Source organism: Camelus bactrianus, chromosome 8 (genome assembly GCF_048773025.1).
Source record: "Camelus bactrianus isolate YW-2024 breed Bactrian camel chromosome 8, ASM4877302v1, whole genome shotgun sequence".
In the NCBI taxonomy this organism is placed as follows: domain Eukaryota; kingdom Metazoa; phylum Chordata; class Mammalia; order Artiodactyla; family Camelidae; genus Camelus; species Camelus bactrianus.
The window spans coordinates 94,974,973-94,994,388 of NC_133546.1; the positions used below are offsets into that span (position 1 = coordinate 94,974,973).

The 19,416-nt window shown below is 48.8% G+C and overlaps 2 protein-coding genes across 63 annotated transcripts in view; one reads left to right on the top strand and one right to left on the bottom strand.

The window, feature by feature from the left end:
• Nucleotides 1-7,625, bottom strand: part of LOC141578437 (uncharacterized) — a 511,397-nt gene extending 503,772 nt beyond the window's left edge. For 37 of the 48 annotated variants that reach the window (XM_074368867.1, XM_074368840.1, XM_074368846.1 and 34 more), the window contains exons 1-3: nt 5,683-7,481; nt 2,370-2,456; nt 1,863-2,023 (exon numbers count right to left, since the gene is read on the bottom strand). Coding sequence is in view for 6 of the 48 variants with exons in the window: in XM_074368876.1 (XP_074224977.1) it covers nt 1,526-1,572; nt 1,863-2,023; nt 2,370-2,456; nt 4,930-4,971 (337 nt within the window). In the remaining 42 variants the exon portion in view is untranslated. The other 11 variants (XM_074368876.1, XM_074368873.1, XM_074368874.1 and 8 more) reach the window with 6 other exon arrangements.
• Nucleotides 7,626-7,820: 195 nt separating this feature from the next.
• Nucleotides 7,821-19,021, top strand: LOC141578439 (GDP-fucose protein O-fucosyltransferase 2-like). Of its 15 annotated transcripts, none has more exons than XM_074368888.1 (6): nt 7,821-8,064; nt 8,393-8,454; nt 9,454-9,686; nt 11,816-11,917; nt 12,810-12,939; nt 14,536-19,019. In XM_074368888.1, the coding sequence occupies exons 1-4, from the start codon at nt 7,975-7,977 to the stop codon at nt 11,821-11,823; spliced, it is 393 nt and encodes a 130-aa protein (XP_074224989.1). In that variant the 5' UTR covers nt 7,821-7,974; the 3' UTR covers nt 11,824-11,917; nt 12,810-12,939; nt 14,536-19,019. The 15 variants fall into 15 exon arrangements, 13 of the variants coding, with proteins under 13 accessions (XP_074224989.1, XP_074224987.1, XP_074224980.1 ...); XM_074368886.1 differs by having other exon boundaries at nt 11,816-11,982; nt 14,536-19,017; XM_074368879.1 differs by lacking the exon at nt 11,816-11,917 and having other exon boundaries at nt 12,882-12,939; nt 13,847-15,818; nt 16,529-19,014.
• Nucleotides 19,022-19,416: the final 395 nt, after the last annotated feature.

Below are 19,416 nucleotides of genomic sequence, written 5' to 3' on the forward strand. Positions count from 1 at the left end.
TAACTACGGAACTGATGAGGACACGGGTTTCGGGGCTGCAGAGGCCTGACTGCATGACTTTCTCCGTGGCCTATTAATGTGGTTATTATGGGCCTTGTCTGAAGTGGCTTGCTTACCGCACCTGGTACATGGGAAATACAAAATAAGTACTAGAACCTCCACTTTTTCTCCCTCTTGGGCCTTCCAACCTAAAAATAATACGTGAACTCAGATGGCCTAGTCACCACAATGAGGTCGGACCAGCCCGGCTCTCCTGAGTGATGGGCACTGACTTGTGCATTAACTCGGAACAGTAGGGGAACCGCCTTCCTCTAACTGGGCCTCTCCCCACACCAGGCACGCCCTCAGCTGAGAAGGGGCCAACTCCCCCATTGAGGTGTGTGCTGGTGGCTTCAGTGTGACCTGGCCCTGCCGGGACATGAACCTGCAGTGAGGTGGAGAGTCAGGAGGAGGTGGGGTCCCTGCTGGGGGAGCAGGGGGCCCGGTAGCACCCTGCGCAGCCTGGTGCCTGGGGCTCCCCAACATCTCCTACGGCCCCCGGGTCGGCTCTGGTCTGGGACACTCCATGCACCCTCCCAGTATCTTTTCTTTAAGTCCCTTTTTTGCTTTTATCAGCCAGAGGTGGCTTCTGTTGCTTGTTCAGTGAAACAGTGCATCAGGAAACCAGACTATTTCTAAGATCAGTGAAATACGAACTTTGGTCAGCTCGTCGGGCAGACCGTGCAGCACAAATTCCCGCACAGGGCTGTGCAAATGCCTTACGTGAAGGGTCCTCATCATCTGTCTTCAGAGATACAGAAGCTCGTGGTTCAGGTAAAACCTCAGGGAGGGATTGAGGAATCCACAGCTGGTTGGTTTCAAAGACTAACCGGTCGGAACAGACCCCTGAGCTGTGGTCAGAAGCCTGGCTCAATGTCACGCAGACTCAGCACCCTAAGGGTCCGGTGGGGCCGGTGCTGTTTCCTTTACAGGCTCTCGTTGTGGAGTCACTGTAGCCCCTTACACTCAGCAGGGAATCCAGCCCTCTTAGCCCCCACCCTGAGTGTTCCATGACACAAATCTCGGGAGTGTTTAATTTTCATCTTTGTTTAGGAGGATGAAGGTGGGGCAAGAGGAGAGATAAATTCACACTTAGTGACACCAAGTCACAGCCAGTACCTCCTCCTCGGAGAGCTATGTGCTCCCACAATGGTGGCTGGGGGGCTGGGCAGAGCCCCTCCTCTGGTCACAGAGGGACTCACTGCTCTGACTGCAACTGATGGGTTGGACAACCAATCCAGAGGGGACAGAGAATCTTTCCCGGGAATTTGGAACTGACACACAGAAATTAATTTCACTCATCTGGGGATTGGGAGGAGGGTGGGAATCAAATGAAACCAGAGCAGGAGAGAAAGTTACAAGTGAATGAGAGAGAGACAGAGAGACTGAACTTGTGAGAGTAAATAGTGTGAAGGAAGGATAACAATCAGGGCACAGAGGAATTCCAGCTCCTGGCTGTCTAGTGTGTCCCAGCCCATCAACACACCTGCGGGATGGTTAACATCATTCCAGTTTTGCAGATTAGGAAACAGGCTGAAAGAGACGGGGGTTGGCTTTGGGTGCACAGTTAATTTAATTGCCACTGGACCCCTCAATTCCCACTGCCTGAAGGCACCATGACCCTCACAGGGACCCTGCAGTGCTGACAGCCTAGCACCCTGATCAAAGGGACCCTGCGGGAGTGGGAACCTCTCTGAGTTTGGAGAGTTCCCTGCACCGAGATTCCATGCATCAGCCGGCTCCAGCTCACCCCAGGTTAACGTCTCCCCAGCTGTGTAGTCCCCCGACCCGCTTACCTCCCTGCCAGGCACCCCCGTTCTTACCACCGAGTGTACTGCAGGAATTCAGGCACAGGGATGCCCAAAGCAACACGAGCCCAACGGCTGTACAAACAGCAGACTCCCAGCACCACCTTGGCTCCATGGGGATAGTAGGTGTCCTCACCTTTCATGTACCTAAGGCAATCTGTTTCTTCAGCTGGAGGCTATAGAGAAAAATAAAAGGTCCAAAACATTGTTCAGTGGGGAATTCCTCCAAGGACCTGACTTCAGTGTCTACAACCAGTTGTGCTGGCCGCTCTTACCCCCGGACTTTGGGTGAGGTGGATTATTGATCAGCACAATCGCCGGTGGCCCCGCTCCTGGGCTTGGCTGCCCAGAGGGGCTGGGGGAATGGGTAAGGCCAGGGCAATCAGGAAAAGCACAGAGGACCTGACATCTCGCCTCCGCAGTTGTAAACCCTTCCCCAAATCTCAAGGCATTGGACAGAGTGCAGCCACCACAATAATGAGATGTTCCCATCTCTTCACTCACTCCTGTTGGTTCACTTACGTGCTGAGCATCCACTGGGTCACAGGACATGACACACAGGATGGCCAATGGGACAGGCTTGGTACTTCCCCCTGGATCCTGTTCAATCTGATGGAAGAATGATCACTCATAAACGGTTTCTCAAAAGGATACATAGACAGGAGACAAACTGCAGAGTGAATCAAATTTTAAAATATAAATGAAGATCCCCCAGTCTCCCCGCCTAAGGTTAACAGCATAAAGAAAATAGATCTTGCCTTTGATCACCAAGGTAGTGGTCACCCTCTCTCAGGAGGAAAGGAGAGTTAATCTTTGAGCAGGACACAGAATTGCTCCATCGAATTGGACCAGGACCTCTGCATTCATTCAGCAAATCTGTATAAGCTCCTACTACTTATGGGAATCTAGTAACTATACCCGTTCCCAAGGCTCTTGGGCTTTATTAGTCAACAAAATAGACACGACTCCCCATCACTGGGGTCTCAGAGTTTTAGCAGAGAAAACAGGCAACATGATGGGGGTAGCAAGAGCTTGGGGAAAAATAAGAGTGATATGAGCAAAGTCAGGTGATGGTGGTGGGGTGGGAGGCAGGCAGGAGGGAATAAGGCAATCCTGGCAGATCTCAAGGAGTAATGAACTTGAAGCAGAATAGATCCGGAGGAAGAAGGAAGAGCCGGAGCCAGAGGCCCCCAGAGTGATGGGGAGAGTGTGGGCGGAGAGGCAGAACAAGCCGGGTCCTCGAAGACTTTGGGACGACTTTGGCTCCTAATGGAATGGTGACCATTTTAGTGAGTTTTGATGGGATGGGTGATGTCCAATTTATGCTTTTGTTTTGGGTTTTCTTGGGAGGAGGTTAATTTATTTATTTTAGTGAAGGTGCTGAGGTTTGAACCCAGGATCTCATGCATGCTGAGCATGCACTGTATCACTGAGCTACACCCACCCCCTCAAATGTATGCTTTTATAGGCTCCCTCTGACTCTGTGTGGATGAGATTGTAGAAAAGCAAAGATGGAAGTAGTAGGCTATTTTGTGTCCAACAAGGGGCTGAAAGTGGCTCCTAGGAGGGCGGGGAACAGGGAGTACGTGGTTAATGAATTCAGAGTAGCCAGAATTTTCTAACAAGCTGGATTTGCTGTCTGTGTGTGTGTAAGAGAAAGAGAGAGAAAGAACATGGTTCCAACATCTGGACCTGGAAAATGGCATGGATGTCCTCTCCATCCACAGGAGATGGGACAAAATGGGGCTGAGCAGGTGGAAAGGGGCTGGAATCAGCTCAGTTCTTCAATATCATGATTAAGGAGTCTATTAGATATTGCCACAGAAATGCCTAATAGGTAGAGGAGTCTGGTCTTTTTTTTTTTCTTTCTTTTTAACATTAAAAAATATAATTTAAATGTATTAATTTTATTATGTGAATGGATTTGGAATTTTATTTCATGCCAAGGTATATGTTATAATAGCCAAATGGAAAATATATCAGAAAAGGGGAGAAATGAGGGCTTTCACAAAAACTGACTGTCCGTAACGTAGGTAAAATTTCAACGAAAGAGTCTTCAGTGCAAAATCCTCATCTTGGTGTTACATAAAATTAAATGAAAAAGGACTATGTTGATGTATCATTATTTCATGTTACATAATAGCCCCAAACAAACACACTGTTTAACTATGAGGCTTGTAGAAATACTATTCACTTTATTGACATAAATACAGAAATGCAGAAAGGTTCTAAGGTAGAATAAGCATCTTAGTGGAATTAATAGAGATCTGAGCATTTCACATGATATGTATGGACTGATTCAAAATTTGGAAAAGTAATTTACACAGTAGAACATACGTAAGAATGTGAAAGCAAGATGAATGAAAGAAAAAGAATATGAGTATCAGGGAGAGAGTTCCAAATGGAAAAGGCCAATCAGGGAGTTTTGGACAAATCGAGAAATTGATGGCATGTCAATTTCCAATTCTGGTTGCTTCTACCAAAAGTATAGCAGTGAGATAGAGGAGAGACCCAGGACCCAACTCCGAGGCACATTCGCAGAAAATATTTGGGAAAAAGAGGAGACGTTGGCAAAAGACCAGCCAGTGGATCGAAAGCAGAGCGATGGGCTGGAGGCCAAGTGAAGCAGGAACACGGGGGAGGAGAAATGGAAGAGCCGGGTCAAATGCTGCCAAAGGGCCATGCATGATGAAGACTAAAAACTGACCACTATATTTAGCAACGTGGGGTCACTGATGGCCTTGACAGCGCAGTTTCCATAGAGCGAGGGATCAGGGGAAAAGCCAGAGTGGGTGCAAAAGGGAATGGCTCAAGAGAATATGCAGACAGTGAGTTTAAACGACTCATTAAAGATTTGCTGCAAAGACATGGGGTGGCAATTGGTGGGGGCCAATTAGAGTCAAGGAGTGCTGTTTGTTTCTTTTAAGAGGATGGACTTTTATATACTGATAGGAGCCAACTAGCAGTAGAACAAAATAGATGAGGTAGTGACAGAGAGGATGGATGTGGGAGTGACAGCCCGGAGAAGATTGTATGGATGGGCCCCCTGGTGACTTTTGGATGACCTGGCTTTCGATGTCACCTGTAATAAGAGGTGGGGCAGCGAGAGTGAGGTCACAGACATCAGAAGGCGAGCGGATGTGCTGGGAGTTGCTGGTGAAAGTTCTTTTCTCTTGGCTTCAGTTTGCTTGGTCAAAGTAGAAAAGTAAACTTACCAGCTGAGGGACGAGAAGGAATAGTTACTGGAGTCATGAACAGAAGATATGAAAGAGACTTCAGGGACAATGGGACAGTGAAAAGAGCAGAGGGAGACGGGGGGAGTGTGCTCTCAGAAAGTTACGTTTTATCTTTGAGGTCCCCAAGTGTTGGATGTGTGATTGCCCTTCCAGCTGTCCACGAAATAAAAATTGAGTATGGTTCAGGGAAAATGCTATTTCATTCTAAGAGGCTGCCTGTTTCTCAGGAACGGTCATCTTAAACTGCAAACACTACAAAAATGTTGAAAAGAAGAACTTGTGTACCCAATGACCCACTATTTTCTATAAATTTGGTTGCTATTTAGTTCCCCTATCAATACCACAGAACCGATACTGCCTAGGATGGAGATACATCGATGCTTAAATGGAAATGAAATCTGTATCTTTTTCCTAAACTCCATGGCTTCCTTAACATCCCATTCCCCTTGGAATTTAGGGGTGTCCGGTATAAGAAATAAGAAACAGTTTGAGAAAATCCCGGCTCAGAATTACACAGCACAACCTCAGCTCAGAAGTATACAGCCATAAAAATGTTTAGAAGCAAAACTCCATAACTACTCTTAAAGAATTTTGCAAACCTGGGCCTGCCCAGATGTTTCCAAACTGGAAAGGTACTCCAATCAGTTGACCGGTACGGGAACCAGAGGCTGGTCAGCCTTTTCTGTAAAAGCCAGAGACTAAATATTTTCAGTTTTGCAGATCATTTTGTTGTAACCATGCAGGTCTGCAATAAGAAAGCGAAGAGCACTGGGAGACACGAAACAAATGGGCATGCCCACACCCTCCCTTCCACTCAGGGCAGCTTCTCTGTGGTGGGGAGCTTTGCCACAATGACTTGTTTCTTTGTTTCCATTGGTTTCTTTGTTTCCACCTTACTGCTCAAACTCAGAACTTCAAGTGAGCCTGGTCCTTCAGCATCCATGCAGAAAGAAGGCTGAGTGGGGGTGGGGATCCCACCTGACAGAGAAGAGAGATGGCTTGTCACCATGACATGAGACAATCACACCTTCCGGGGTGAAAGGGAACAAAGATAAGGGAGGGGCACAGCAGTGGGACCCCTGGGTCACCTGCCAGGCTTGCTCTCCCTCCACGGCCACCCTGGGGGCCTGGGTGGTGTTTGAACTCAGCTACAGTGATTAGGCTGAGGGGACTCAGGATAAAGGACCCTCCGTCTCCACACCGGGTTCCAAACGCAGCCTCTCTAAGTCTACCCTCTGAATTTCTGGAACTCAGCTGGAAGAATACATGATCAGGCCAGACCCAGAGCCCAAGCCAAACACGACAAGGGTCACGTGGGGTTGTAACCCCGTGCTCAGCGGTCGGGGTCTCCTTGCAAATCTGCAGAAATCCCTGTTCTGCCTCTTTCCTGGGAGAAACCCCACATCTCTTCCTGCTCTGTCTGTTCTTCTCTTGAGGCTATTGTCCTGGAGGGATGCAGAGTCCTTGAACCTGGCCCTCCAAACGTACATAAGCAGCCTGTTCAATAAAACAAATTATGCACTTTTTCACATTTGCCAGTTTTTTGATTCCAGAAAGGCTGCGGGACTCTTTATCACTGTCTCCTGTGCCCCCACCACTTGGTGGCCCTCTCCTCATGGAAACACGATTTCCCACAACTGCACCCTGCCTCCCTGCTTGTCAGAGGGGAGTGACCCACAAAGACACAGGTGTTTGTGAGGATCCTGTCCCCCAGCAGAAAGCCTACTCCTGGAGCCACGGACAGGGATCTGGCCTCCTGAGCCGCTCAGCTCTAATTGAAAGCCTAAACTGGGGACCCCGAACATTGCTGACTGACTTTCTGAGTCACCTGGGCTGGAAGGGCCTGATTTTTCTTTCCAAGAATGGATGTAGCGCAGCCTCCATTTTCAGGGCTGACATTCATGACGTATCTAGTTCCCCCAAATGCACCCCAGGAAGGAAAGGCCCTTCCATCCCACTGGTTAGAAACCCAGCCCAGGGGAGTTCCGAAGCACTGCATTGCTGTCAGGTCCAGCATCCCTGCAGAGTGGCCCCTGCCCCTGAATGAGCCCCTTCCCTGGGCCTTCCCTGCCTCGACATGACCACACCCCAGGTGGTGCTGGGGAAGGCAGGGAGTGCAGTGAGGGGAGGGGGGAAGCAGAGCCCCTTGCTCTGGAGTGAGGAGACCACAGAGAAAGGCACACATCACCCCGACCCTATACCGCAAACTCTTAGCCCCGCCAACACAGGGGCCGCTCTGCGCCCTCTCACCGTGGCTCTCCTGTGAGACTGCACCCAACCCGACATCTGGCACCCAAGCCCTACCTCCCCTCTTATGACAGATCCCGTCTTCTTGGAAACTGCCTAGCAGCGCGTATTCAAGGCCGGCAGCGGGCCTGGCGGATCTGCACTTCAGGTGCCCTACCTGGCCAGCCGTGAGTGCCTGGGCTCAGTCCTCTTTCTTGCCCACCGGTAGCCTGGGTCCACGTCCGGTGCAAGCGGAGGCCACGGAGCCCAGGCTGATCCCCACACACGGACAGGTGAGGGTGCCCCCGCCTCGCTGCCCCGCTGCCCCGCCCACTGTTGGCAGCAACACCCCAGCCTCCGGCCGGCGCCACATGCAGGTCAGGACTTCCGCGCGGCCCTGCCCTCCCCGGCCCCGCCCAGCTGTCCCATAAGCCTCCCCCCACCCCCGTCCTGGCTGTGCCCTGGCTCCCATTGGCTCCGCAAGTTCTGCCCTCGCACAACTAGACTCGGGAGGACGCACGACGCAAGCGCTAGGGGAGGGCCCCGCGGAGTTGCCATGGTTACAGGCGCCACGCTCTGCGCGGGCCGGCGTGCACTTCTGGGGCGGGTAGCGGGCTCCGGAAGTGTGCAGCTGCCCGGGACCATGGCGGTGCTTGCTGCTGGGGATGGCGGCTTGCTCGGCCGGGCGACTAGTTCTGGCCTGGTCAGTCGGCGGCCGACATCCTGTCTGGGGCGGCGTCCCACAGACGGTAAACGTACGTCCGTGCCGTCGGTGGGGCCGGCGGACATGAACCGGGGTGGGATCGGGGTTGGGGCGGTGGCCGGGGAGGGCTGTGGTGCCGGGGAGCGTGTTGGGGCGGGGCGGGGCAGGGCTTGGGCACAGCCTCAAGCTTTCCTCCCCCTCAGGCCCTGGGGCTGGGGCCGCGAGTCTGGGTCTCCCTTGGTGGCCGCGGCCTCCCAGAACCCCCCGGGAAGGGCAGGCGGAGGACCCATCATAGATGAAGCGGGGCCTTACCCGGGTTTTGAAGAGCCCCAGAATCAGATGTTGGAATGGGGTGGCTTATCAGTCTTGTTTCTCTGCAGGGAAATTTCAGTTCCATCCAGATGTTGGTTCCTTCAGTCAACCTCAGGAATAAGACACAAGGGTCAGTGCCGATAAGCAGTTATCTAAGGCTTGACTCAAAATAAACTATGCGGGGTGTAGGGATGGTAGATGGGACCCTCCCTCTTGAAGTTAGCAGTCTTCTGGAATTAGAGGCCCCAGTTGAGGATTACATCCTCATCTGCAGTAATGGAGTTTGTGAGAAACACACAGAGAAGGGAGGGGTGTGGTGGCGGTAACTCATTACAGAATCCAGGACCCTTGCCTGGCTCTTGTGTAGAAGAGTCTCGCCTTGGATAGGGCAACAGTTATCAAAGTGTATCCAAGGCCCCTGAGGTGCAAGACCATTTTCATAGAAACGCCGGGATGTCACCTGCCTTTTGCACACTCTTGCTCTCCCGAGTTCCTGCGGGGTTTTCCAGCGAAAACCTGGCCTGCGATATCACAAAACAGGGAATGCAGAGGCAGATAGGAGAATTCAGCTCTCACCAGTCCAAAAGAGATTTGCAGAAATTAAAATCACTGCTATTCTTCTCACTAATGATTTTTCTTTTGAAAAATAGAATTATATTTTGTTTAAGAGTATTAATGGTAACTTACAGTAGATTGTTAATATTTTTAAGTGAATTCATACACTTTTTCTAACTTCTTGTTTAACTTCTAACACAGGAAATATTGATAGATTAAACTCACATAAATAGCAGCCTTTTGGAGTTCTCAGTAATTGTTAAGAGTGTATAGGGTTCTGTAGAACAAGAAGTTTGAGAGCCCCTGGAGAACGGGTGCTCAGATGCTAGTCGGGTGCTTAGTGGTGTTAGACGGATGCCAAGATGTCTTCCGCAACTGCTCCCGGACTTGAAGTAATTGGCCACATGGAGATGGATGGGCAGTGCCTCCACTTTACAAACCAGAAGCTGCTGAACGTGTCTGGAGTCTAGGCCATGGGCTGTGCAGGGATTCCCGTTGTATCTGTTCTATCTAAGCCTGGATTCCTGTGCAGAGGCCTGGCCCTGAAGACCCGCTCTCCTTTGCTCCCTGCCAGGTACCTTCTGTGTGACTTCAACCCTCCAGAGGGCTTCAACCTCCGTAGGAACGTCTGCATCCACATTGCCTTCCTCCTGAAGACCCTGCTGAAGATGGAGGAGCCGGTACTGGTGCAATTCCCTTGGGGCCACCTCTACCACTGGCAGAGCCCCGATCCCTGGTCCGACTCCTTTGACCTCCCAAGTCTCAACAGAAACATCCCTGACATTGAGTACGAGCAGTTCATTGCAGGTGAGGTGGTGGTCATTTAACTGGGGCCAGGTGGTCTTTGTTCTGGTTCCGATCTGAACATCGGGCCATCTTACTTTGGACTTGTCGGTCTGCTTAGGGGCCCTGCTCATGTTTCCTTCACTGCAGGTGAATTTGGTTTTTCCATAGTTTTTTCGGGAAGTCAATTTGAAGTGTATGAGCTCTATGTCCCCTCCCCTCTGAAAACCCTGGCCTCCTGGTGAGATGGAGCGGTGACAAGGAGGCCACTGCCACAGAGGCCCTTGTCCCAGAAAGAGTCGCTCGCTGTGCACTCAGGGCTGTTCTTACCTGTAGGAAAACACGATGTGTGTGTAACATGGGCCACGTGCTGGAGAAGATATGTAACTGCCCATCCAGTATAATTTGGTCCTGCTCAAGCTACCCATTTTAAATTTTGTAAGAGGGAAGAGTTCAAGATTTTCTTTGAATAAAGGTATTTAGAGCTTATCAATTTTTTTTAAATTGAAATGTGATTGATTTACAATGTTTTGTTAGTTTCAGTTATACAGCTGTTTTGTTAGTTTCAGGTATGCAGCATAGTGATTCAGTTGTACATATACATAGTCTATTCTTTTTCAGGTTCTTTTCCATTATATGTTGCAAGATACTGAATATTCTTCCCTGTGTTCTACAGTGAATCCTTGTCGTTTGTCTGTTTTACATATAGTAATTTGTATCTGTTAATCCCAAACACCTAAGTTTGTTTTATAAGCCTGTGAGTCTGTTTTTTGTTTTATAGATAAGTCCATTTGTATCATGTTTTTAAAAATTCCACATATAAATGATATCATATGATACTAGTCTTTGTCTAACTTATTTCACCTATTGAGATAATCTCCAGTTCCATCCATGTTGCTGTAAATGGCCTTATTTCCTTCTTTGTTATGACTGAGTAATATTCTGTTATATCTAAATACCACATCTTTTTCCAGTCATTTGTCAGTGAATGTTTAGGTTGCTTCTAGGTCTTGGCCATTGTAAACAGTGCTCCTGTGAAAATTGGGGTGCAGGTATCTTTTGGAATGAAGGTTCCCTCTGGATATATGCCCAGGAGTGGGATTGCTGGATTAGGTGATAAGCCTTTTTTTTTTTTTTTGTCTTTTGAGGAATCTCCATACTGTTTTCCACAGTGGCTGCACCAAACTACATTCCCACCAACAATGTAGGAGGGTTTCCTTTTCTCCACAGCCTCTCCGGCATTTATGGTTTGTGGACTTTTGAATGATGGCCATTCTGACTGGTGTGAAATGATAACATTGTAGTTTTGAGTTGCATTTCTCTGATAATTGAACGATATTAAGCATTTTTTATATGCCTATTGGCCATCTGTGTGTCTTCATTGGAGAATTGCTTGTTTAGTTGTTCTGCCCATTTTTGGATTCGGTTGTTTATTTTTTTCTTATTAAGTTGTATGAACTATTTATATAGTCTAGAAATTAAGCCATGGTCAGTCTCATCTTTTGCAAATATTTTCTCCCATTCCATAGGTTGTCTTTTAGTTTTACTTATGGTTTCTATTGCTGTGCAAAAGTTTATAAGTTTAATTAGGTCTCATTTATTTATTTTGGCTTTTATTTCTGTTGCTTGGGTTGCTTAGATTGCCCTACAGAAACATTGCTGAGATGTATGTCAAATAATGTTTTGCCTATGTTTTCTTGTGAGAAGTTTATAGTGTCGTGTGTAATATTTAAGTCTTTAAGCCATTTTGAGTTTGTTTCTTTTTGGTTTTTTTGCGACTCTATTGTATGCTTTTGATTTGTGGTTATCTTATTCTTCAAATATATCAGCCCATTACTATATCTATTTCCTTTAGACTGATAATCACGTAGGCTCCAACACATCCTAAGAATAACGAAGAAAAAAAAAGAAAGAAAAAAATCTACATTTTCTTGCTCCCCTCTCCCATTCCCAACTTTTTTTATTTTGATGTCCTTTTTCATTTTTACATCTTTATGTTTATTCTCTTGCAACTCGTTTTTGCATTTCCAACTATGGTTTTCCTGTTTCTATAGCATCCTGCTTCCTTTCTGTTTAGAATAGAACCTTTTAATGTCTCTGTTAGGTTCAATATTGCTGAGTTATCTCACCTCCCCCTCCCCCCTTCCCCCCAGGCCTCTGAATCCTCAGTCCAGGGAAGCTAAACCATTCTAGCCTTCATCGGTTCTGGGAAAGCAATCTTCAGAGTGGGAAAAGACATTGAAAAATAATATTCTGTGAGTTGCACTCTACCCTTGCCCAGAGATGAGAAACATCTGAAGGTGGAGGAAAACAGTTGGAGGTGGGGAACACAAAGTCTTTTCTCCTTTTGCTACTGAAGAAATGATTGCTTTTGTAATTAGTGATGATGCCCTTTAAATTGGTGAGATCGAGATTCCACAGCTTCAGCGCCTGTGAATAACCAGCTGGGAGAAAGCTCTCTAGGGCCCCTGCAGTGGGAAAGGCAGCCCCTCTGAGCACCTGTTGTTCTGTATTCTTCCTGCCTCCACACGGGTTCCCTAGGCACCGTGCAGGACGATGCAGTTACCCAAGGTGGAGGACGGGGAGACCCCTGCTGTGTGGCGAGCCACAGGAGCCCACACTTGAAGGACAAAATGTAGAGTAGTGGGGCGGTCATAGGAACAGGGGATGGTTGAGACCCAGGATGGTGTCCTGGAGTCCAGCAGCCAAGGCTGGTGGGGCAGATGGGGCCCTGGGGCATGGGCAGTCCTTGAGGGATCTGAAGCAAAGATAGGAACCAAGAGACTGGATTCGTGTGGGGGTACGGCACCCCTTGGATGCTGCGGGGCAGCTCAGTGGGCCCAGGGGGAGCGGGCACTTCCCCAAAGCTGGGTTGACAGGTCACAACCAACTCACTGGGGACCGAGAGGCACTGAGTCATTTTTAACTTTTTGTCCCTCTTCCTGGAAAAGAAACTGCTGCCTGTTAAATAGCCTGTGTCGTTAGTGAGAATTAAAGACATGAAGCAAGATTGCCTCAAAAGTCATCCATTGTGTAGTTGTTAATAAGGGTCAAATGAAAACTTGAATAGATGAAATGAAGCATTCATCAGAGGATTTGAAACTCCTTTAAAATAAAAATTCTTGCTGCCTTTGTTCTTCATTTCAGGGTTCACTTGGTGATAATAATCATAACCAAAGCAACAGCAAACCCTTACAGTACTCTGTCCTGCTGTTCCAGGAACGCTGTGTTCATGACAACCCAATGAGTTGGCACCACTATGAGTTCCACTTTAAAGGTAAGGACATTCATTAATCACACGGCTAATAAATGGCAGAGCTGGGACTTGAACCCGAGCTCTCTGGCCCCAGAGACCCCTCTCAGCCCCTTCACTGCAGCTCATCACTTGGCATGCCCGACACAGGCCAGCATTTACGAGCAGTGTGACCTTGGCCAAGGCTGCTTCACTGCTTGGTCTCTGATTCCTCATCTGTAGAATGGGGGTGTGGGCAGTGAACTCTGTGAGCTCAGTGGTCACTTCCTCCAGCTCTGCAATTCTACTGCTTTGAGTTAGTATAGTAAGTGTCCGAGCCCCTACATGGCCCACACATGGGCTGGCGCTTTGCTAGGCCCTGGGTTACGGAGCAAAGTAAGATCCGCCTGCTCCTCCGAGGAGCCTGTGTCCCTCCACGGCAAACAGCTGCGAGGCCCAGGCTCCCTCGCTGGCGGTCGGGGGCTGGGCAGGAAAGTCTGATAAGAGAAGATGGAGGCAGAGCCCCTCCGGGAACAGTGGTGGCCACACAGCTCTCAGGAGCGAGAGCCTCTGTCCAGGCTGCTGACAGGGGGATCCTCATGAGGCCAGTATTCCCCCCAACCTAAGCCCTCAGGACAAAGATCCAGCCATCCCTGCAGTGTCACCATAGAGCCAGTCCATCCTCATCACTGTGCCTCTGTGCTCCTTTGTCCTCGGGCCTCTCTTCCCCCTACACCCAGAAGACTCTTCTCCCTCTCTTCTCTGAGTGTCCCCTCACTTCACCCGTGGTCCCTGCTTCCTGGGCCACCATCACTGGAGTTGACGCTTTGCACCTTCACAACCCCGTTTGATCAGGAGCCTGGGTTGGCCTCCTTGTGCTCACTTTCCACCTTCAGATGATTGCTCCTCCCCTCGTGGGAGCACATGGAAAACCCAGATCCTTTCCTAGCAGTGCCTGCCACCCTGGCCTCCCTGCTCATCTGCCTCAGTCAGGAGCACCTGGACCACCAGCTCTGTATTGCCTCGCCTCCTACCATCAAGACGTCAAAGTTCATTCTCCTTCCACCTCCCAGTATGGTCATTGTAGGGTCTTCTTCTCCATCAGCCTGAGCCAGCCACCCCCCATTCACCCTACCCCCGGGCTCATACCCGGGCGTGTCTCCACCCCAGGTCCAGCCTCTCTCCTTTAAGTGCCCACCTCTAGCCGTCCAGCTTCTTCTCCACCAGCCTCCCTGGCCCTCCTTCACCCTCACTGGGGCATCATGCGCTGACTCCTCTGCTTTCCTGCCTGTCCACGTTCCTCTTACTTCCACTTCCCCACCTTCCAGCTCTGCATCCACAGTCAGCACTCTCTTTATGACAGACAAAACGCCCTTGAGCCTTGACCTTTTCAGTTCCTCACCAGGCCGACTTCCATCTCGGTTCACCCAGCTCTACTTGTTCTGAGCCTGCAGGCAGCAGGCTCTCCCAGCACAGATTTCCAAGACTACAAATCAATGCCCACCATGTTGCCGCTGCCAGGCAATCCTCCAGGATTTCTATAGTGAGCACATTTCCCCACTTATCACTCAGTGGTGTCAACATTCTCTGCTCTCTGCACACCTCTAACCTTCCCTCTGTCTCTTCCCTGACTCCCAGCAGATGGTCATGCCTCCTGCTTCAGAGAGAATGACATGTCACTGGAAAGGAACTCGCTCACCTGCAGCAAATCTGCTCACCTCACCTTTTATCTGTCCCTTTCCCACCTGGACTGTAGCTGTAGTTGTTCTTAATTCAGTGAGTTTAGTTGACATATATACACACAGTTAAAAGCATAGCACACTATCGGCTACCTTCTAGGGGTTACTTTTTCAATTTAACATGGAGTGTGTGATTCATCCACTTCATTGCATGTACCTGCAGTTCATTTGTTTTAACTGATCTTAAATGTTGTGTGTGTGAAAGTAACACAAGGCAAGGGTAAGCCAGGATTCAGGATGCTGGTTACTTCCTGTGAGAAGAGGCCAAGAGCAGGATAGGTAAAGAGGACACAGTATGTCACTGTCAATATTCCTGTTATGATGCTGGGTGATAGGTTCATAACTGTGTCTTATAATATTAATTTTAATACATAAATAATTCTGACAGGCAAATAAGATGAGAATGTGTCATGAACGAAGACATACAATGGGTAATATTACATCATTATTGTTATGTAATCTTGTTATATTATATATTAATCATAATCTTACATTATTTGTTATGGGTTATATATTATATAGATGCATGAATAATATATTATGTATATAAACACCTACATATGCATTATATACTATCTGCTAATAAATAAACAGAAGATAATATGCTAGTATATCTTCTATTATGTATTATTTAATAAATAATAACATACTCTATCCTGTTATATGACATGGAACATAATCTTTAATAAAATAAGAAATCTGTCAATATATATTGGTAATTAATAAAATATAAAAAAACAGCCCACAGCTTTTAACGCCGACACCGCTCCAGCTGTCACTGTGATTTCTCTTCCCTTTCATGGCCGAGGTCCTCACAGTGCTATCCGTTCCCCCTTTCATCTCCTTATCCTGAACCTTCCTCCTCCTCCCATCCCATGCTGCCTTCTGCCCCGTGGCCCCTCTAGTCTCCAGCGGCCTCTGGGGCACTGATCTGCGGGCACGGTCTCAGGCCCCAGCTCACCTGCCTGTCCGCCGCCTCTGCCACCGCTGGTGGGGGCGGGGCGGGGGTCAGAGTGCACCCCTTGTCCTGGAAGAGAACACAGCACAGACTGTGACCAGCAGCAGGTGTGGCCGGGAACTGCAGGACTTGGGGGAGAGCCAGACTGTCTGCATCCAGACCTGGGGCACTTGGAGTGTGAAGAAGCCCCGTCCTCACTGCCCCTGAAGTGAGGAAAACACCCTCAGGTGAGTTAAAGTGCTTATGACCTAGGTCTGTTGGCTGGAAAGGACAAACGGGCCCCTAAGGGGAGGGTAGTTGATGTTCCAGGCCCCACCAAAGCCCTAAGGGCTGGCGGGGAACCAGGCTGGACGCTCCACTGGACCCAGTGCCCCCTCGGGGGTGGGGCCTTCGGGAACAAGCAGAAAGCCCTCTGTCTCTGGGGGGGAACGGGGCAGTGTGGGAGCATCCCTGAAGCGAGTCAAGTGAAGTCAGGGCCTGTGGGATCCATTTGTATGGCCACATCGAGCCTCAGCAGAAGCCACAGCAGGAGTGGATTCCTGTCTCTCCAGCTGTCATCCTCGTGTCTGAGTGCCAGGCTTCAGACCCGATCCCCTGGGGCGCTAGGACAGTTATAGAAAGAGGCGGCTCGGGGAGGCCTCAAGAGGGTGGTACTGGCCTTGCTGCCAACACGATTACATGAAGATCAAACAATCCATCGATGGGAAGAAAATAAGAACCATGGTCACCTCTGGACCCCAAGCTTAGACGTGGTGCATGGGGGACATTTATCGACAATTCAGCGAGGTTCTGGCCAGAGCTAGAGGCCAGGGCAGCAAGCCGGGAGTGACCCTGAGGAGCATCATTGTGCAGAGGCTGGACTGGGTGTCTGCAGGCTCCTCCCAGGAGAAGCCTCAGAGTTTGGGAAGTGGCTAACATGGTTCCTTCATGTCACCAGCAAGTGGTGCCACCTGTGGAAAATCAGCTGTGATCCTGAGATGGGTCAGCCCTGGGTGATGTGATAAAGGCTCCTACAAGAGGGGGCGCCAGATGGACAGTGAACCAACCAACAGGCTGATGAGATTCCCACCTGTGTTTATCGTGCTTTCGTAGCCAAAAATGAGGAGAGAGTTGAATGGCTCACCATGAATATTTTAACAACTTTAGAGAGTTCCATGTCTCACTGCATTTAAGTGTCACCTGGAAGAATTCAAGCAGTGTCTAGACCCAGGGGAGGCAAACGGCCTCTCGGTTCCTCTTCAACCTGGCAAACCCAGCAGCCCTCTATGGCCAGACCTTGGCAAGTGCCTTCCCTTGTTATAACAAAACCCTTCCCCCGCACGCCTGTGGTAAGCTTTTGTTTTTTTTTAATTAATGGGAATGAAGGTACCTTACAGCCTCCACAGACTTTTCCTTAGGGCTTCTCTCCTTAGACCCGGGCCCCCCGCTGCCCTGGGTCCTGCACTGCAGAAGGTTCCCCTGGCCCTGACACTTCCTCTGGCCACGCCCTCCATCGGGTGGAGTCAGCAAGGCCAAGGGGACATGGTCATTGGCTCCATCCCATGCTCTAGAAACCCAGGACGCCGAATGCCCTGCCTCAGCAGCCCCTGACCCATTTCTAGTGCCTGCACCGGCTCTCCCCGGAGTTCAGATTCCCAGGACTCACAGAGAGGCCAAAGGGCAGCTGTTTGCATGGAGGTTATAGGCAGAGCCCGGACGTGAAATCTGAGTGTCCCCCTGTGCACATCCAAGGCCACTTATGGCAAGGGATGGACCCAGCATTGGGAAGAAAAGGGTCAGGCTAGTGATCAGAGTCTGGGAATCAGCTCTCCCCACACACTCACTTTCTTTGCAGGACTCCCCTGAGTCTGGTTGTTCTAATTTTGAACCTGGCCTTCCCCCTTATAATGAATGTATATTTGTAAAGGCAGGACTTTAGAACCTACTGCACTTAAAATGTTTAGATATATAGAATGTGAGCTCCCAGGTATGCTCTGGCCCTGCACTTCCAAGGGTCCAGAGCATTTATGTTGGCTCTACTGAGACTGTAAGTGGCAAAGACCATCTCCAGAGAGGAGGGGCTCCTGCTTCACGGTCCGAAGTCAGGATCTTCTGAGCGGATAAAACAATGGACACTGAGACCCTCAATTGTAAATTGATTTAGAATAACGCCAAAGGTGTGTATGACGTGTGTGTGCGCACGCACGCACCTGGGGAATTTTGTGGTACATGACTGTGAGAGTGTGTGTGGCTGTGCGCGCACGCGCCTGGGGATGTGTGTGGTTGTGTGTATGCTATGTGTGTGTGTGCGTCTGAGGACGTGTATGGTTGTGTGTATGGTATGTGTGTGTGTGGTACATGAGTCCATGTACGTGTGTGTGTAGGGAATGTATGTGGGCCAGAGTCAGTGCGTCTGCACGTGTGTTTGTGTGTATGTGCATGCATTAGTTTTAACAGTAGAAGCTGTCCTTTAGAATTATGAAGTAGTAAAATTTGTATGATGTCTTTTGCTGTATAATTCAAAATTAAAAAAATCTTCAGTCACTAGAAATTTATTCCCCCCCGATTCTGACTTTATTTTTCCATATTGATATGTCTTCATTTTACTGATGAAGAAACTTAGCTTAGAGATGTTAACTGACTCAACCAAGGACATGGAGCTCGCGCACCCAGGGCCAGGACGCAGTCCAAGCCACGCTGCTCCAGAGGCCTGGAGCCCTACTCAAGATCACGCGTTGCCTCTTGGCGGGGGAACAGATTCTGATGGGCTGTGGCCAGCGTGCAGGCTGCCCAAACTGGGGACACGGGAAGCCGGGCAGAGAGTACCAGACAGCAGAGAAGAGTGAAGCCCTGCTCAGAAATTAGATACGTTCCTAGATCTTGGATGAGTAAGGAGGCTCAATGCTCATCCTTGATCCCTTTGCTGGTGGCCAAAAGGGGCCAAGGTCCACGAGAGCACTTCTGGGAGCTGCCTGCCAAAACCTGCAAAAGGACTGCTCAGGACTGGCTCTGCAGTAGGAGCAGAGGAAGGAAATGTCACCTCTTGGTGGACATTATTGGTTATGGCAGTAGGAGGCCTAGCAGCCTCGGTATAGTGGTGGCAGGACAGGGTCCTAGTGGATGATCGTTTTCACCTCTCTTAAAAATCATTGCTTCATATATTGTATCCATTTTGTGGTTTATTTTAGGGTGGTAAATATGGTCTCTGTTACTCCATATTAGCTGGATTGATTAATTTTTTTATTGTTAATTTTCTCTTCAATGATTTGGAAGCTATATTGCCTTTTAATGAAAATTCTCTCTAAATTTTTATAAATCATCTCTAAGTTCATAACTTTATATGTAATTGGACCAGTATTCCTATAACACTATCAAAACTGAAATAACCTATTAGATCCTGTTCCTCAATAATGATAAATTTAGCATATTTTACCTCTCTGCTGTTCCAGATAGTGTGTGTGTGCGTTTGTGTGTGTGTGTGTGTGTGTGTGTGTGTATGTGTCCTCCAGTTACAATGTTTAGACAGTTGCTTCCAGTTTGTTATATTAACAATGAAATATAGCTATAAACTTCCTGGATTTCATTGCTCACTACCACTATTTAATACCATGTCTTTCCCACTTTTGAGTTATTTACTTATCGGACTTTTCAAATCAACTGGACACATGATTGGCTAAGTTTTTTCGAGAAGTGGACTTGGAACACTTTCATGTCTATATGAAGCTTTATGTTCTCCTCCTCAACAACTCTCAGGGTGTTGTTGATGGCCCAAGCCTTGTTTTAAAATATGGCATTGTTTTTCATCACCAAAAAAACAAAAAAGTTTTCTTGATTTAAATTGCTGTC